General features: G+C 50.7%; 1 protein-coding gene across 1 annotated transcript; it reads right to left on the reverse strand.

The window, feature by feature from the left end:
• Nucleotides 1–211: 211 nt before the first annotated feature.
• On the reverse strand, nucleotides 212–12,139 carry CSPG5 (chondroitin sulfate proteoglycan 5). The gene is made up of 5 exons (XM_058288107.1): nucleotides 12,040–12,139; nucleotides 10,363–11,449; nucleotides 7,321–7,509; nucleotides 5,352–5,427; nucleotides 212–738 (listed from the first exon to the last, which is right to left on the reverse strand). The coding sequence occupies exons 1-5, from the start codon at nucleotides 12,137–12,139 to the stop codon at nucleotides 577–579; spliced, it is 1,614 nt and encodes a 537-aa protein (XP_058144090.1). The 3' UTR covers nucleotides 212–576.

Below are 12,139 nucleotides of genomic sequence, written 5' to 3' on the forward strand. Positions count from 1 at the left end.
TATTAATCTAGAATTGCCAGCATCTAAACTAGATGCTGGCTCAGAGTTAAGTGTTGAATAAATATTTGAGATAATGACTCTTAATAATAGGCGATATAGACCAAATTTGGGCTTTCAAACATGTTTAAACACATACCTTAAATGAAGGTAAGAATTCAACGCAACCTGACAAGAATGGATAGGGATTTGACACACTGACATGAGGAAAATGAACTTTTTAAAAAGTTTTTATTTCAAGAACTTTGATTTTTACCAGTATTTAAAAAAAAAAGTGGATCAAAGTATAAAAAAAAAAGTCAGCTGAATAACATCATAGGTTTAGAAATCACAGCAGCAGAAGCAATGTACAGACAGCACAGACAAAACAATCCAGTGTATGCAATTCTGTTCAGGTTCTTTGCTTATTTTGTGATTTTCCCCCTCCTGTACAAAATACATCAAAGCATGCCATGAGATCAGAAAAAGAAAAGATTTAAGAAATGGTTACAAGAAATAGACTCTGTACAAGAGGAGATAACGTTGCTTCCCCACGCCCACCCTCCCCCCACCCCCCATTTCCTCTCTTCTTGTTCTGCTTCAGGTCAAGTTATTCTGCAGACAGTTCACCTCCAGGTCAGCCTGGTCACCTTTGCTACCCTCAAGTTTGGGCGACATGGAGTTCTGGATGTTAAATGACTCCTCCTCTTTCAGGCATGACTTGAGAGCTTCCTGGATTTTGTGCGGAGCACTAGAATCATCCTGGAAGAGGAAAAAAGTTGGGGGCAGGACAGGAGACAATGGGTAGAGCAATTGAACAAAAATCTCAGGGTTTTCTATCTGGTTGAAAGAAACATAACTGACCCAGGCCCAGAGCCTCAACAGACTTCAGCTCCTACACTTTGATTTATTGGACTTACTCCACTCAGCTAACATGGAGTTGAAGAAGGTCAACCACCACAACATGGAGCCTAGAGTGTCTACAACTGGAAGCGGGAGGAGTACATCCAGTACCCATATGGAATCTAAGCCCTCACTTGACATAGATGTGCAATGGACACAACCAATCCAATGTCCACAGAGAAAATGTGGAATGGGTGTGGGAACGGTAGCCATGGTGGCTGCTGGGTGTGGGGAACGGGAGGAAGAGATGAGATGTGGAGGCGTTTTCGGGACGTGGAGTTGTCCTGGATAGTGCTTCACGGACAATTACGGGACATTATAGATCCCCCCAGGGCCCACTGGATGGAATGTGAGAGAGTCTGGGCTATGATGTGGACCATTGACTATGGGGTGCAGTGATGCTCAGAGATGAACTTACCAGGTGCAATGGATGTGTCATGATGATGGGAGAGAGTGTTGCTGTGGGGGGAGTGGGGGGCGGGGGCAGTGGGGTTGAATGGGACCTCATATTTTTCATAATGTAATTAAAAAATAAATAAATAAATAAAAGATTAAAAAAAAAAGAAAGAAAGAAACATAACTGAAAAAAAGGAAGAAAGCTCTAAGATTTTAATGAACAAAATAACTTGTTAGCAGCTACTTTTTAGGAAAGTCGCTCTTAAAAGCAATGGCCAGATGGAGGTGAAAACCTCCTAGTAATTAGACTATGAATATCTCTAACTTGGGCCAGTCCAAGATTTTCTCTTGGATAGAGACTGGGGCTAAACAAGTCCCTTGTAATTCCTGTGTATGATCTCTGCTCAGCCTGCCGGCCTTGCCTTACCTTAGCCCTCCATCCTATCGAGGTTTGTTCCTACAGACAGGCCTCGGCCAGGGAGCACACCTTGTCAGTGCATACAGTGGGGGACATGGCATCATGGTCAGGTGTATAGCTGTTCCTGGCAAAGCTGGGGCCCTTTTCCCTATAATAAATGTATACCTTCTGACTAGAGGCCAAAGATGGATGAAACTTTTATCATCAGACCTTTACCTGCCAAAAGATGCTCACTAAAAAGTGCTTCCTCAATCCAGGTGCCATGCCTCAATGGCCTACCATACCTCGCATCAGATGATATCCATGGAGCTGGTTCACAGCCCACTTCTGCTGTGTTCCTGTGCCTTTCTGCCAATCCATGTGTGTAGCCTGCAGCCCTATGACAGCCTTCTGAACCTGAACTGAATTTGCCTGTTAAAAGTTTACAGGAAACCTTCACACCAAGTCCACATTCTGGGTGTTCAGAGAACTTTTATGGAAACTCTTGCCTTCCCACTACTCTTTTCCTTTAAGATCACTTGAGAGGATTATACCAAATGAGATTCAACAGGCCTCCGTCCTTTCTCTGGTATCCCCAAACAGCTGCTGTCTAAGTGCTCAGAACTCTGCTGATCAAAGAAGGTGTGTAACCACCCAGGCAGATTCATGGGTGGCAAGAAGGGCAGAGAATGTCCCTATCTGACCAGCTAGCTAAGACCTTTCTTGCCTTAATCACTTCCAAAATTCAAGGTAAGCATCAGTTCATTGCTAAGCACCAGAATGTTCTCCATAAAACTCTACTGAGCTCTTGTCCATGCCACCTGCAACTGAGTTTGACCCATAGCAGTACTAGGTTAGGTAGTAAATGGTTGGGAAAAAACTAGGGCAAAGCGTCAGGCTTTCCAGTGCCTGTACATACAGGACACGAGGGATGCATATAGAAATTATTGTCACTTGTCCACTACTCCTAGCATCAGTGCTTTTTCCAGAAGACCGTCTTGAATAGAGTCACTTAGAGAGTTTCAAAGACTTCAGACATGACTTACAGACAAAGGGAGAACACATGTTTCCCATTTCCAATGAAGTAAGAACAAGAAGAAATGAACTTCATACAATAGATGCATGCACGGCAGCTGTGCACAGCATCCAAAGACACATATTTTTAATTGCCGCTTGGATGATTCAGGAAAAAACTTTTCAGTGACATAAATCTGCGTGTGCTGAGATGGAATAATCTCCATGGTATACTTAAAAAAAAAGTAAGGACAGAGGATATATATAGCAAGATCCCATCTATGTTAAAAAATATATAGATGTACGTGTGTGTGTATTACACACACAAACACATACATGTTTTATGAAGAGGGACAAGGTATAACTGCACTTTTTATTTCATGGACTTCTGTATTATTTTGGAAGAAGAAAATGTGCATAGAGGTTTAAGAGCTGGGCCATTAAAGATCCTGGGTAGGATGGACTTTGAATCAGAGCAAAACCTGGAGCAAGACAGAAGGACCCATACTCACCCCTCCTCTTACAAGGACACAATTGGCTCTCATGTTCCTCCCACCATTCGCACAAACATCTGCTGTTTTGGGCACACAAAAGCACAGGAACTTTCTCAAAATGTGAAGAAAAGTGGGATCAGTGGCTCCTTGTAGACCTGGGCTTCAACGCTGTGATAACCTGAAGGCAGGGGCCCAAATTACATCTTGAGGGCTCATGAGATTTGGACAAATCAGAAAACTGCCCCCTGGGCCAAGGGGTAGTAAAAGAAAGCACACTCAAAAGTAAGGAGCACAGGTACCCAAACAATCCTATTGGACAAGCTAACTACCTCCAACAATAGAACAAGTGAGGGAATGTCTAACCTAAGAGTCCTCCAGAACTTGGTCCTACAAGCCTAGGCTTGATGATTCCCACTGCAGAAGGCCCCATCTGCCTTTGATTTGGAGTTAGTCCTTTGTCATGGGAAAGTTGGATGGCCACTTGGCTTAAGTCCTGGGAACTACTATGAACCTGATCCCATCGCTCCCGGAATTCCACTCCAGCACAACGGGCATCCTTCAGCCCAGGGGCTGTCTGGGTTCAGGTCTAGACCCCGTCATGTCCAGATTCAAACCTCTGCTAGAGGAGAGGAGGATGGTCAGTGCTTTATCAAACCCACGGAAAGTAAGAAAGATTTGGATGGGAAAATAAAAGCACTAAGGAAACCATGAAGAACACCTTGTAATAAACTGAAGTGTCTGGGAAGGCCAGTCAAACTCCAGGAGGACCCAAGTTATATCCTAAGATTCCCTGAACAGCAGAGTTGTGAGAACTGACGTGGCGGCTCTGTCTGGCTGACTTCGATCATGCAGTGCACCTGGAGACTACCCCCTTCCTAGGCACTTAACATGAGGCGCAGTACAAGGTGAGGGGAGCCGCAGAGGAGAGGGGAGGGAAGTACCACGGACACATACATGAGCAAATCATATCAAAGGGTAGGAATTTATCCTAAGTTTACCACTTCATTTCATATTTAAATTAACCCCTTTACTCCTCTCCCACCAGGCCAAGTCTTCCTATTCTGGGATTTGATGAAGAAGCCCACATTAACTATTGGTCTCTTTTTCTCCTTCTGGGGCCACTATTAAAATTAAGACAATGCTCTAGATCTGTGCTGTCCGATTTGGTAGCACGAGCCACATTTTAAGAGCTCAAGAGCCACATGTGGCTGGTGGCTGTAGTGATGGACAGTGCAGATACAGAACATTTCTATTTCACAGGAAGTTCCAGTGGACAGCACTGGTCGAGACTGTCAAGAGCCCTACAAGCTCTGATATCCTATGGTCCATTATTTCAAAAAAACTTCTTCAAAATTCCCTCTTAAACTCCATTGGTTCAGTCTGAAGAGTCTTAGCTAAACTTTCTTGAGGTATGGAGCCTGGACTATGCAAACTTCTTAGATTTGGATGTGACATGATGTGACATGATTCCTGATTTCTTTTTGAAATTCTCTCTGATGGTATTGAGAGAAGATATTTTACTGGCCAAGGTCTTCAAAAAATTATCTATTGGGAGCCTTTACTGGTCTCAACTGATATTTCTGAGCCCATCATCCTAAGACTAGATTTTGGCTTTTTACCCCTAGACCTGTGACTTGTTTCCCCAGTGTTTTGTGCTTGCTTCAGTCTCTAACCAGCTGGGTACAAGCCTGTCTAACGGTGCTCTACAGGTCAAAGGCCTAGAGGACCTATCCCTCCCCGCCTACGGAGCAAGGATCATTCACGTCACTGACCTTCAGGAAATTCCTCACCAATGAAAGCAGAGCCTTTCTCCTTGATAGGAGAAGTAGAAAGACAATAATCAGACCTCTAAAGCCTAGATGAAGTGGAAAACCACGAGTCATCCTGGAAAAGATCTTCTCTGCTACCTATACCTCTGGTTGCCAAGGAAATGATACATCATCAAGCCTGTGTTCCCACTTTCAATGCTTGGACCTATTACCCTAAGCTGCTGTCCCAGAGTTCTGATGGGTGGCTCCATACTCTGAAATAGACATACATGGGCAAGGGGCTGAAGCATGCATAAGGGAGATGTGAAGAAGACGAGTTACCTGACAGATAATGTTATCATAGTGAGCCAAGGCACGGGCATGAGGGGAGGAGGTACGGGGAGTGTCGCAAAGTTTCCTTACATTTGGGTGAGAGCCCTCAGCAATGGTAGAAAGAGAGAAGTTATCGTTGTGGAGCTCAGACGGGGTCCGGAATTTGCTGAAAAGGACAGAAAGAGAGAAGGGAAAATGTAAGTGAAATAATCATGGCAAAGGTTGACAACAGTACTAGTGCCTTGGCTTCATGAGTCAAATACCATACTTTATCAAATGCCATGGACTGTAATAAGAAGCATCGCTAATTGATGAACCGTTTGTACCATTATGGAAGAAAACTTCCATCATTTAACCATGAGTTGATACTTTCTCATCACCTAGAGCTTTTATTTTTTACTTGAAACATCTCATTTAGAGTTTCAATAAAGAACAAACAACTATAAGAACAGCTATGACCGTGTTTGTGCATGCCAGGCAATGACAACTACATCATGACTGCCATCTGGCCAACAGGGACTGTAAGACAATTCAATTTCAGAGATGTAATATGGGGGAAAAAGACGTGGATCTTAGAATCAATAAATTGCCATAGTAGCTGCAATGCACTCAGCATGTGTAGCATTATCAGAGCAGTTACAAGACTCAGGGAGGGGCGGGGAAAGTGATTCAGAGGAAAACAAGAAAACCAGGGAGGCAGCCTCTGAGCTGATGGGATGTGGGGGCCATGCTGCATGTAAAACACAGAGCTGACTAGAGAAGGCCTAGCACCAGGGCCTTTCCCTGGTCACAGCTCCCACTTTCTCACTCCTCTAGCAGTTTCTCCTTTCTCACCCCATCCTCAGCAGCAGCAGCTCTAATTGAGGCAATCCCATTGCCCTTTCTGTACACCCCTGTTCACCCACCCCTCATGCAGTCATGACGAGCCAAGGGCTTGTGTCTCTCTGGCGTGATCATGTGCTCAGACACAGGCCTGCCTCAATGCACAGGCACAATGGGAAGGCCTTTCAGTCCGTGACCACTAGCTGAAAGCTGCAGAGAGCTGCCAGCATCTGCGCATTGCATGAATTTACCCAGCAAAGGAGCAACAGATGGTGTTTTGTCATTTTCCCAGGACCCAGGGAAAGTCCTTCAGTCACATTCCCTGGAGGGAGCCTCAGGTCAGGGGGAGGAGATGAATGGGACAACAGGTTAGAAGGGAGGTGGGGGCAATTCTGCATAAATTGCCTCCTGGGTCCCCTCAAGAAAGCTGAACATCAATCTCTTCCTTTTGTGACTCCTGTGACACTTTAGAAGCATTTTTTAAAAAATTTTTGCTTAGTGATAAGAATGATTCTTTCATAGTGTATAAGGTTACATTTGAGTGTCCAAGGCATGGACTTAAAGGGTAAATGCAAGCTGATTCTCACAGATAGTAGTCACTGCTCTGCCAAGGGAAGAGGTGAACTCTAATTCTGTATCTCCGTGTGGGCCTTAAAATCCACAGTAGAGGGAGTAACCCCTAATACCCCATCAAACTCTACTCAGGAGTGATAAAAAGGATTTCCTTAAGTTTTTTGCACTTTTGTTTGAACAAGGGGTTGACAAGCTTTAAAAAAAAGTACATTGTGGTGCTAAACCCTTCCTCTTCAGTACTGACTGAGGAGGAGCTTATATTGAGGACAGCAGATTTGAGGGAGACGGAGTTTCTTCACACTGATTTGTGAGCGGAATCCTCACGCTGGCCAGGGAAGCAGGTGCAGTCAGGCAGGGGACAGAGGGGACTGAGCACAGCAACTCACTTGGGATTGCCTTTTCTTTAAGCACCCTTCACCCAGGGGTTGGGAATGCTGCTGGATAGCTGCAGTGTGCCATAGGGGCTTAGTCTCTGCTGCAATTCCAGCACATTCCATGTAGAAATGGATAAGTTCAGCTAAATCTTTGGGATGAAAAACAGCTGGTAATTAAAAGCAGGTACAGAGACCCTTGTGACAACATTCCTGAGTCAGATGGAATCAGGCAGCAGGGTCATGGAGTCAGAGCTCCTCCCGCTGAGTGAGGCCGAGTGACACAGACTTACTTGGTCCTACGCAGCTTGGTATTTTCTGTCTTGAGCAGATAGAGCTTTTTGGCAAAAAATACCGTCATCATGAAGAGCAGGAGCAGCACGAGGGCAGCCGAGCCGATGGCCACGCACATCACCTGGAAGTCGGTGATGATAGACTCACAGCGCATCCCCTTGTGCCAGATGTAGTCCTGCGTGTTGCACCTGCAGTAGACAGGTTGAGATGGAGGTTGTGGAGCAGGAGCTACAGCCACAGCAAGGCCTGCACCCTGACCCCAGGGCATAGCTCGGTGAAAAACAAAACAAAACAAAACAAAAACTCTCAACAGCCTGTTCCTATAACCGTCTAGAGCAGGGGTTCTTAACCTTTTTTGCTCCATGGACCCCTGTGCCAGTCAGGTGAAAACCACAGACCCCTTTCTCAGAATGTAGCAGCAGAGAGCTTTATGACACCCGACATCGGAGGTCAGAGGAAATAAAGATAATGATTTGATTTTTTTCATTTCGAGCTCACGGACCCCCTGGTAGAAATCCTGGTCTAGAGGAACTGTAATGCCCTGTACCTGTAGCGACGTTACGGTTGATATTCTTGCTCCATCTTAGTGAGCAACCTATGAGAAGGGCTGGGCAGCTCTGAGGTCTATGATACAAGCGAGGCTAAGCCAGGCTCTGAGAAACTGAGTGGACTGGTCAAAGCTCCCTGACTGTGAAGTGACAGGAGGGAAGAGCATCACAGTCTCAACGAGGACAATCATAGGATTCCCTCTGGCCCCTCCCTGCCCTGGGCTCTGGGTGAAAGATGAAAACAAGAATAGGAGCTACGGCTGCAAAGTCCTAGGGCTGCTCTACACGAGGACCTAGTTCACATGGCTAACCAGGCACTGAGGAAGGAGGTGACAGGCAAGGACAAACAGATGGATGTATGTTCTCCCTTCACATCTGCAGTCCCCAAAGTCCTGCGCCTAAACCTTCCTATCCTATTACCATGAGAACTGTCATGCAGTGAGAATTCTCATGTAGTGAGAATCACCTCTCTGGGTGGGTTTTAGTCCTTTTGTTGAGTGACTTTCTCCTGCCCTTGGGGACATTCCCAGGCTCCAACTCTTCCAATGACATTGCTGTTTCCATGGGAACCAGGCTGCTTCGAAGAGGAAAGACGTGGAAGGATATAGAGGCGGGCCAAGGAGGCAGGACAAGAACTCAGGGTGAATGACAGACAAGAGAAAGGGGTCTAGAAATGGAGAAACTGTACAGGAGAAAATGGGCCACTCCACACCCAGCACTGGGTGGGGAGGCTTGGTAAGGAATTGCTCTTTCTTTCCAAGGGAAACTGCAGTCAAGGGGAGGCTACCTGTTTGAGGATGCCCGGTAAGGCAGATCCCCCTAAGCAGGGCCCACTAAGCTGCTGTTCTAGGGAAGTTCTACCACAGCTCAGATGGTTTCCCTGCAGTGGGTCAGGGTGACAGAGACAAAGGCGTGCTGCAGTCTGCAACTAGAGGCTTGGCAGTCTCCTGTGAGTGGAATGTAAAACAGTCTCTAGCCTCAGCCGAGCCTGAGTGTACACAGGCAGAAGAAGAATATCTGGTAGGGAGCCCCACGTGTGATTGTGGGATGGAAGGTGAGCAAGAACTGCAGTAGGCTTGTGGGGGAGCTCGTGGTCAGCAACGCCAATGTCTCTCAGGGAGGAAGACTATCTTACCTGCCACTTGGAAGTCCCCGAGGACTGCAGGAGGTTCTGGGAACTTTTATAGTTCTCCAGAGGCAGCAATGGCTCAAAAATTCCTTTTCTCATGGGGAATTCACTTTGAAGGTAAATATTTCAGGCCTCCAAATTGAATGAAAAAATGATTTTGCACAGTTATCCCACAGCTCCCAGACTGACATCATCACTATAGTACCTCAAACTAGAGGAAAACTATAGGATTTCCCCATATTTCTGCAAACCCTTAACCAACTGGTAAGATTCTTATTGCCATAAATTCCTGATCAAACTCCCTCCTTTGGGCAATGGCTAGATGACTTCAACCAGAACTGTGGGGTCACACCCTGTTTGAGTGACCCTAATGTCATGATCATTTGTAGAAAAGAACTTTATAGAAAGGAACTGGAACTCAAGTTTCCATGCCAAGGGCACAACATTCTTGTTTTCTATGTTATTCTCCTATCAGATCTTGACTTCTTCATATATGTCCAAAACAGAGCAAGAAAAAGAAAAAGTAAACACTGGAAATGAGACTTTAAAAAAAAGACAGGTAACAGAAATGCTACTCATGGGACCACTGGAAACCAGTCCCAGAAGAGGCTCCTAAGGCCTGCAGAGGCTAGGAGCAAGCAAAGCACAGTAAGCCAGTGGGCGCTCCCGCAGGGCAGAGATCACTGTCGAGGGCAGTTCCCAGGAGTGACGGTGATGAGGCAAGAAGGGTGGCTGCAGACTAAGTTCTTAGGGATACTAAATTCTCTGGGTCTTAAAAAAAAAAACCCTGACAGGCTGGGGCTTCCAAGGAAGACAAATATCAAGGGAGAAAGGAAAAGCCACCACCCAGAGTTTAGGGACCCCACCACAGCTACGACACTAGTCCCGCTGCACCCCCCGAGTGGCCGCTCTCCTGGGCCTGCTGGGGGGGGAAGTCCCCACTGGGACTGTGCGTGGCCGTGCCCCACACCCACCAGGAAGCTGGCCGTGCCCTGTCCCACACGGGACCCCAAGGGGGTGACAGCCGTCTCCTGCAGAGGCTTACGGGCCTACTCTCTGTTTGCCAGGACAGCCAGAACTTTCTGTCAAGCACTCAGCTCTGCAAAAAGCTCTTCCCAAAAAGCCACAAAGAAGTCTCTTGGTTTTGAAATTCAAAATCTTTTCTCCAAGGAACCTGGCCTAGCGGTGAGGTCACAGGAAGTGTGCTCTGAGACGTGCTCTGCAGAAGACACCGGAGGGCACACTGCCTGACCTGGGGTTCCTGGGACTGCAGGGCCTGTGGGTGCCCTCTGGGCTGAGAGCGCCTCAGAGGCCGCCTTCGGGGGTCTTTTAGAGCATGGTACGGCCGCCGGCCGCAGCCTTACCTGCAGAAGGCCCCTATGTTCTCCACCAGGTAGCACTGGCCGCCGTTGTGGCAGTAGCTGGGGAAGAGGTCGCACACTGACCGGCAGGAGCCGTTGTGCCGCACGAAGCCGCTGCGGCACTCGGTGCCGTTCTCGCTCGGGGCCAGGTCGCGGCCCGGCTCTCCTGGGTGGGGCCTGAGGGCGCTGCCGCCGCCAGGGACCATGCCCAGGGTGTGCTGAGGGGGCACGGCGAGCCAGCGGCCGGTGGGCGGGCCTGCCCCGGGCCCCAGGCCGGGCTGCTCCGAGGGCCCCAGGTCACTGTCATCTTCCAGGTCGCCACCGCCCACCGCCTCCTTGTCGTCCTCTTCCTCCTCCTCCTCTTCGTCCAGGTCATCGTAGAATGATGTGGTGGGATAGAAATCAGACTCATCAAAGGGGGTGAAGTCATCGTACAAGTCGAGCAGGCTCCACGACGGGGTCTCTGCCCCCGGGTCGGGGAGCTGCTCCGAGGATTCCCGGCCCACGCCAGCCCCGCGTCTCTCCCCGTCCAATCCGTCGAAGTAGTCAATGTCTATGACGTCTGGGCCAGGTTGCGGCTCTGACGTGCCCTGCAGGGGGTGCGTGGGCTCCGGCCCGCGAGGGCCCGGCGTGCTGCCTCCCAGGTTCAGCCAAACCCCCGCAGGGCTCTCCTCGGGCAGCTGGGGGCCTGGGCTCGGCCTATCCCCGGGGGTGGGAGGCTGCGGCTGGCTGGCTTCTGTGGCCTCCGGGCCGGAAGGGGGCACTGACTGCCCGAGGGCCCGAGCAGGAGCCGACAGCGTGGCAGGCAGGGCCTGGGCGTCGCCGCTGCCCGCCTCCACGGTGCCTGCACCGACGCCGGCGCCGTCGGTGTCCAGCCAGTTGCCCGCGACGGCGGCCGAGGCCTCCAGCGCCTCCTCGGGCCCGGGCCGGGGGCTCGCCGCAGTCTGCTCGTCGGCGGGCGCCGGCCACGCGGCCTCGTCTGCTCCCGTCGGCGCGCCGGCCTCCTGGCGCGTGCCGTTGGCGCGCGGCTCCCACTTCGGGGCGCGGCCCGCCCGCCTCTCGGCCTCGACCGCACTGCCCGCCTCACGCGCTGCGGGCAGGAGGCGAGAGGCTCGTCAGGGCAAGCGCCGCCGGCCGGAAGGCCCGCGGCCCCGCCCCCGGCCGTGTCGAGGCCACGCCCCCATCCTTGAAGTGGTCGGGGGTCCGACCCCCCCAGGCCAGGGGCTCACCCCACCCAGGCTTTCTTGCTTAGGCCCCGCCCCGCCGCCTAAAAGGCCGGGGGCCAGGTGCCTTCGGGCCCACCCTGAAGTAGGACACTCGGGCCCCTCCCAGAAGTCACACCCTCAGGCTCCGCCCACAAACCACGCCCCACACTAGGCCCCGCCCAGAAGTCTCACCCTCAGGCTCTGCCCCACCCAGGCCCCGCCCAGAAGGCTCATCCCAGGCCCGTCAGCCCCACCAGACTCCGGCCCCGCCCCCGGCCCCGCCCCACTGCCAGGCCCCGCCCCGGGGCCTCGCTCTCCCGCGGGGTCCCCAGCCCGCCTCCGGCCGCCCCCCACCGCCTCGTGCGGCGGGCAAGGCGCTGCCCCGCCCACCTGCCACGGTACCCGATGCCTGCGAGCCCCCAGTTCGGGGGTGCGGTGCAGGGGGCGCTGGACCCCGGGCGCGGGCGCTACCTACCCGGCGCGGCCCCGGCGGCGAGGACCACGGCGGCCCCCAGCAGCAGCAGCGGCAGCGGCGGGCCCCGGCCCGGGCCCCCCGCGGCCCCGGCTCGGCCCAT

Source organism: Dasypus novemcinctus, chromosome 26 (genome assembly GCF_030445035.2).
Source record: "Dasypus novemcinctus isolate mDasNov1 chromosome 26, mDasNov1.1.hap2, whole genome shotgun sequence".
Lineage (NCBI taxonomy): Eukaryota > Metazoa > Chordata > Mammalia > Cingulata > Dasypodidae > Dasypus > Dasypus novemcinctus.